Raw genomic sequence first — 7,117 nt, 5'->3', positions numbered from 1 at the left:
ATATAATAAACTGATTTCCATCTGATTAGAACATAAGAACAACAATCTTATTTCGGAATTTAAAGTACAAACGGCAATTGTTCTTAATCTAAGTTTCTTTTAATTATCCTTTTTTTTTCTTTTTCCAAACAACAAGACTTTGACAGCAGTGGGGTCTTTTAACTGATGCATAAAGGAGCAGTGTCACGAAATTTATCAAAATTCAGACACTGGAATTTGCCACCAAATTGAGTGAAACATAAAAATAATTGTACAAAGGATGACTAGAAGGTATAATAAATATAAGAGCAAATTCAAAAGGAGGCACAGATGGACAAAGTTGGAAGAGATTGAAACGGATTACAGTCGTGGTTTTGGAAAACTTGCTAGCCTAGCAGTTTCTCAAAGTTTCTTATTTATTCGGTGTAACTACCAGAGTTTCTCCTTCTACAGAGCAAGATCAGCCCTGTAATCTTATTGATCAATGTTTGCACTTGATACGAACGTCGCAGGGGGCTATCTGGTAATTGACTTGAGCCCGGTCGTCTTCATAATAGGGACCTTACGAAACTTCGTCGGCGACGGCAACGGCAACTTCAAAAAGTAATGGGATTAGTTAACAAAACAACAACGTTGCACGTGCATCACGCTTTTTCGTACATTTCTTTGCCGTTCCTGCACGACGTCGACGTGAAGTGACCAAAATTTTAAGTTTTTTGGAGGACGGGAACGGCAAGGCGATAAATTCTAACATCTCTCTCTGAACTTGGGCGTGCCAACCCCCCCCCCCCCCCCCCCCCCCTTCTCTTCATCTCCAACATAAAATCCCTTCTTTTAAGTAACAGGACGACTTGGGATAATCGCGAAATGGTTTGAAAGGATGCGGAGTCTATTTTTCAGCGACGTTGTCATGAACGTCGCCGTTGTCTGATCGTCAGGTCCCTATTGTGCGCTGCACAAGAGCGTAAGGTGGGAAGCAAGGGGTGATGGGAAGGCGCAACCTCGCACTCCACTTCCAGCCCTTACATAGCTTGATGTGTTGAGTGTTCCTGTGCCGCGCACATTATGAAGGCGATTGGGAACGAATTAGATCTGGTTACATGCATCCACAGAAAAAAAAGGCAGAGATAATGTTTGTCTTGCTGTTATAACTCGATTATTTGATTACCGAGATTTAAATAAAGGTGGTGTTATGTTACCTCAGCAAATGGTTGATCTGTTCGACCCTTTGTAACATATTCTAACTTGACCAATATTTGCTTGTTTTTAGGGGTGTTTCACCAAGAATGTCATTTCCCGGTAACTACAGCAGGCAATTTTGTTTGTTTGATTGTTTGTTTTTTTTTCTGCATCTACTTTTAGCCGAACAATGCCTGGATATGAGTTATCTTCTGCGGACCGATCAAAAATCGATAAAAAACATTTATGCCCTAAATGCGAGGGTCTTCTTAGAGAAGCTGTGCAAACAATAGCATGTGGTCATAGGTACTGTAAGACATGCGTGGAAACAATCCTTAGGTAAGTACGTCAGGTCTTGGCATTGTCTTAGGCAGCCTGAAATATGCAACTCTTAAAATAAATAGTTTAATATACTGTAGTAAATGACTGATATACTATAGAATGGCTACAAATTCTGTAGATAGTTGCGAGGCAAATTTGACGTGCAGATAAATGAGGTAGCTTACTTCAAGCCCCAGGTTGTTCAAAAGGTGGATAATTCTATCCACTGGATAAATAACTTTCCAGTGGAGAAAGGAATACTAGCGCTACCCAACGTTTGAACAACTGGGGCCAGGATCGCCGTTTCTCGAAGGGACCCGTAACTTTCCAGGCCCAAAGGCACACTTTGAAATCAAAACCTGTTGAAAAGTATCACAGTTCCTAGCTCACAAACCTTCCAATTTTTGCTTCGTTTACTCATAGTTTCGGCAAACCGACAACAACTTTGGGGCGCGAAAAGATACCGGAACTTTCGAGAAACGGAAGCCATGCCAGGTGATAATAAATTTCCTACAGGTTACTGGCAAATGATAACTGTCTGATAAATTCCAGGTAATTGCAATGTAAATATTCTTCTTTTTACTGTTTGATACACACTGATCCCTGTCCCTAATAATTTTACAGGCAAGAGGTTGGAAAGTGCATCATCGATGGATCAGATATTCATAGAGAACAGGTTTGCCTTTTTTCGATGATGAAATTTGTCGTTAGTGAAATCTTCTAAATACATACTACGGCGGTCTGAAACATGACACAGCTCCGTTTTAGTCTGCGTACCTTTAATTGTTCGCCACCCAGTTATGATGCTGCATCCTCATTCCACCCTCACCACGTCCCAACCCATTTCGATCCTTTAACTTTTCATTAGCTCAGTTGGAAGAGCGCTGAAATTCTAAGCGGGAGATCCCGGGCTCAAACCGGCGGGACCAACAACCGAAGGTCTTTAAATAATTGTAAGATCATGTCTCGGTTTGGGTGATCGCGTCTTTGGGCGGTGACGTCCTTCTTTCTCAAGTTAATTCGAAGGGGACGCAAAACCACACTCTTGTTCGAAAAGAGTAATGGAAGGCTCTCTGTTGCTGTCGTCCACGTCTACCATCATATCACTAGCCACATATATCATACAAAAAGCTCATAAATGAAGCGTTAGCGGACGTCAGTGGTGCCATTTTACGCTAACGTCATATTGTATTGTTAATAGAGAGTCATTTACCGCAAACGGCAAAACGTCAATTTGAACCACGTGACCAAGATTTTGTTATTTACTGTTCAACATATCTACCCATAAAAAAGTAGTTTCATGTCACGTTCATGCGCAAAAAGTAATTTGGACAATTTTCATCTTCCTATTTTCTAATTTGAGAACTTTTCAACTTGAATCTGAAGTTTAAGAATTGTCGTAAAACCTGATTGTAATCCCTGTCGCTGTAATAAATCACCTAAATGGCACACATTGTGTTGGCTTATCCGTCAACTTCGACATTATATGCCATCCTTTTCGTTTACTCTGCATGGGTCAATTACTAACTATTATTTTCCTGTAGCAATACTTTGTTTCGAATCACTCTGCAGGTATTTTTGGATCGCTTTGTCGAGCGTGAGATACAGTCACTGTTGGTCCATTGCATTCATCTAGAAGAAGGATGTGATTGGAAAGACGAGCTTAGAAAACGAGAGGTAACAACTAAGCTTCTGTATGATGTTCAAATAAGTCATGATGTATACCCACTTCCAGCCCTACTGAGAAGGGCGGTCCCAGTCGGGTTAATCTGTAGCCGTGAAACACTGAAAAGCGGTCACTCGTGAGGCAAAAAATATATTGAGGCATTTTTACCGTACACCTTGTCATCTTGTCATGAAAGTGCCAAGGTCGCTTTAGGAGAGTCTTTATCTTGTCTTGCGGCTATCGATTGTATTATGGTGCATCCACCCATCTCAGTCATAGGCTTTACTGTTCAGATAGAGCCTCTGTGATGCCCATGCTTCTATCAGCTGGATTATCTACGAAATACGTAGAGATGTAGATATAATAGACGAGATAAAGTGGTTTTCAATTAGGTCGAAGTAGTATAGGGCGCAAGATTTACCAACATGTTTTATCCGCGCGTAAACGTAAGAACATTATCGGAATAAAGCAATCTTCAATTTACCCGAAGAAGTGTAGGGCTAATTGTTTAATCCATGTTTTGGAGCAGAAATCTTATCAACGTGTGTCAGAATATTATCGGAATAAAGCGATTTTCCATTTGGCTTAAGTACATTTAGTATAGTCCTTTGTCAACATGCTAATGAAGTCTCAGCCAATACAAAACGAAATTACTTTAATCGCGCGCGTCTTTCTTTGCTCGGTTTTGGCAACAAAACATTTTCTCTGAGTTCCAGCTTATATTTTGTTTTTTGTTTTTACAATGATCCTAGCTGGAAAGTGGCCGATTCTACAATACAATTCCTCGCGTTTTAAATTATCGTTATTATTATCTCGTGCATTATTATCATAATTATCAATTACGTGTTCTGGTGTGTTAGGATCACGAAGCTGTGTGTGAGTACGTTCAAGTTCCATGCGTGCATTCAGGATGTGGTGAACTGGTGACTAGATCGAGTCTGGTGGAGCATCTTGAGAAGTCGTGTCAATTCAGAATGGAAAAATGTGACCACTGCCAAACTCTTATTGAGTTTGCATTTTTGGAGGTAAGAATAACTCTACTGAAATCGCTTGTTTACCCTTAAGTTGTCGTCATTTGGAACAGGATCCTTAAGTAATTTAATACTTAACGTACTTTTACACCTTCCTTTACAACAATAAATTTCTGACGCTCATTGACTCTTTGGAAATTTCTTCATGCCTCTAAGCTCCTTCGGTCTCAAATCGTCATAAATCAGTGCTAGTAAAAGGTCTCATTAACATGAGATCTTTTAACCTAAATTAATGGTCTCCATTTAAAACCATAGTAGCGTGGAGAGTAAGTTCAGAGCGATCTCTAGCTTAATGACAAATACATAATTCATTGTGCACAGGAACACCAAGAATCTCAGTGTCCCTCCGTCCCTGTGACTTGCACAGAATGTGGGAGAAAGGACATACCTCGTTCTCAGGTGAGTTATGCTCCGAGACGTTTTCTTCTTCCTCGTGGTCTGTTTTTACACACTCCTCAAAATAATGATTCCAGATTGAAATTTGATCTGCAACGCACGCGTAAATGTGTAAACGGGTTCTTAACAGCTAGCTCCTAAACAGTAACACTGGAATAATACGTTTGAGACTTGACGTTTGCTTCTATCTTTCTTATTCAGATGCGTGCCCATATTGATCTGGTAAATGGAGACTGTGAAGAAATGCAATCAAGTTGTCCATGGACGCAAATTGGATGCCCTGAGACTAAGGTATGCAAATGCTTGACATTACTTCAGTTAGGAGGGGATCGCGCATTAAATGGACCAACGTTGAAAAATAAATGACACTGATAGCTTTTTGCGTAAATGGTCACCACACTTAAGGAGTTGCCACTACTTTACCTTACTTACTTGTTTGTGGGTGTGTGTGGTGATGGCGGTGGCGGGGAGGGGGAGGGGGTGCGGGTATACGTCAGTGGGAGATCTGATATGCTTTCCTTGTCTACTACGGTAAACTCCTACTGAAAGGTCCTTAGATTGTGCAGGTAAGAAAAGAAAAGGAGTCTCCGGAATGCCCAATACTGAGTCGTGATCAAAGGTTCCTAAGAACCACTTTTGAATCCGCTTGAAGTTTAACTGCATGCTCCATGTCAGCAATCACTCGGACATTTCTAGAAGGGCTGCGTGTTTATTAAAGTTTCTAAGCATTAATACACTACGTCGTTTTCGTTTTGTTTAGACTATGAAGCTTCAGGAACGAAGAATGCATGAAGAGGAAAATGCTTCCGGTCACTTGATGCTCCTATTTCAGACCGTAATGCAGCTCTTCTCGATGGTTGGGAAGACCATGCGGGAATCTGGACACGTGTCAATGAATGGCGTAAATCTACTAAATCAGAAAGATTTGGAACGCTATGCTAAAGAAGTTGAGAATACACTGAGAGAAAATGAAGAACTAAAATCAAAACTGGCACAACAAGAAGAAAGAATACGGCAACTGGAAAGTTCTAGACAGAATAGCTCAAACTCAGCAACAGCATTTGATTCAACGCTCGCCAAAGAACTTTTACAAAGAATAACTACAGAAGAAGGAAAGACGGCCAATCTCGAACTTTTGCTCGTTGAAGGAAACAGATTAAATGAAGAACTACAAAGAAAAGTGTCTACCGTAGCCAGGCAACAGGAGTCTTCGAGTGGAACAACCGATCGACTACAGAGACAGTTCGAGTCCATGAGTCACTCACTAGCACTTCGTAATGTTATGCTGACAGATTTGGACGAATATGTGAGGCAGCAGGAAGTCTCCAGTCACGATGGAATCTTGCTTTGGAAAATCACCGAGTTCGCTAAAAAACGCCAAGACGCCGTCTCCGGGCAACAGACGTCATTTTACAGCCCGTGCTTCTTTACCAGTCGCTATGGATACAAGATGTGCGCGCGAATCTACTTGAATGGTGATGGTATTGGAAGAGGGACACACATCTCGGTATTCTTTGTTGTCATGCGTGGTGAGTACGATGCGTTACTCCGCTGGCCATTCAGACAGAAAGTTACGTTCATGCTGCTAGATCAGAATAACGTAGAACACGTGATCGACTCCTTCAGACCTGATCCAAATAGCTCATCCTTCCAGAGACCAAGAAGAGAAACAAACATCGCTAGCGGGTGCCCTACATTCTGTCCTTTATCGGAGTTAAACGATCATGCCTACGTCCGAGACGATACTTTGTTTCTGAAGGTCATAGTCGATACGACGGATTTATAACATCAAGAGAGAGAGAGAGAGAATGAGCTACAATTGCAGCTCATTCTCTCTTGATAACAGCGGTTTTAGAAAAATTGTCAGGTTTTCAGACTCTTGAGACAGCGGAGCGAGCAGGAGACTGGGGAGAGAAAGGACGGGGGACGTAGGCAACGTATCAATCTCGATCTGGCTTGCATTCTTCTATTTAGGACATTGTGTACGGATATAACATATTTTGTCAATTTTATAGTTTTATAGTCTCACCTGGTTATTTTCAAACACAGATAGTTTTTAGATGGGTGTCATCCCATCATTAGGGTTTTTACAAATTTATTACGTATTTTTTTAGAAAAAAAAACTGCGAACAAAGAAAAAGGAAACAGGAAAAAATTAAGAAATAGAAGAAACATGCTGAAGTTGACAATGACATGTTCAGTAATAACCGAATTAATAATGAGCTATGAGACGGTATAGGCAACTTTGGATTTGAAGCGATTTCGAGAATTTTTTTTACAATTTGAAGACTTACATTATGAGTGGACAAGCAACTTGAAAGTCATGCTTACAGTGAGCTATGGTAATCGAGTCGTGTATGTTCACCGAGAAAAGAATATTTATATATTTAATCTGTTAGACTATATATAGAAGACATAATTATAAGAGGGGGTTTTCCTCCGGGGTGCTCCAGTTTCCCCCTGTTAGTTCAAATCATGTCTTTATGGAATTGCTACCGATGAAAAGGAAAAGGAAAAAGTTTAAATTATTTGATATTCAAACTGG

The 7,117-nt window shown here is 40.6% G+C and overlaps 1 protein-coding gene across 1 annotated transcript; it reads left to right on the top strand.

Moving 5' to 3' along the window:
- Positions 1-1,318: 1,318 nt before the first annotated feature.
- On the top strand, positions 1,319-6,849 carry LOC140927812 (TNF receptor-associated factor 2-like). Its single transcript, XM_073377496.1, has 7 exons — positions 1,319-1,497; positions 2,104-2,155; positions 3,052-3,156; positions 4,006-4,170; positions 4,498-4,575; positions 4,774-4,863; positions 5,333-6,849. The coding sequence occupies exons 1-7, from the start codon at positions 1,349-1,351 to the stop codon at positions 6,356-6,358; spliced, it is 1,665 nt and encodes a 554-aa protein (XP_073233597.1). The 5' UTR covers positions 1,319-1,348; the 3' UTR covers positions 6,359-6,849.
- Positions 6,850-7,117: the final 268 nt, after the last annotated feature.

The sequence above is a fragment of the Porites lutea genome, chromosome 2 (assembly GCF_958299795.1).
Source record: "Porites lutea chromosome 2, jaPorLute2.1, whole genome shotgun sequence".
NCBI lineage: Eukaryota > Metazoa > Cnidaria > Anthozoa > Scleractinia > Poritidae > Porites > Porites lutea.
This window is presented reverse-complemented; position numbering and strand designations above follow the sequence as displayed.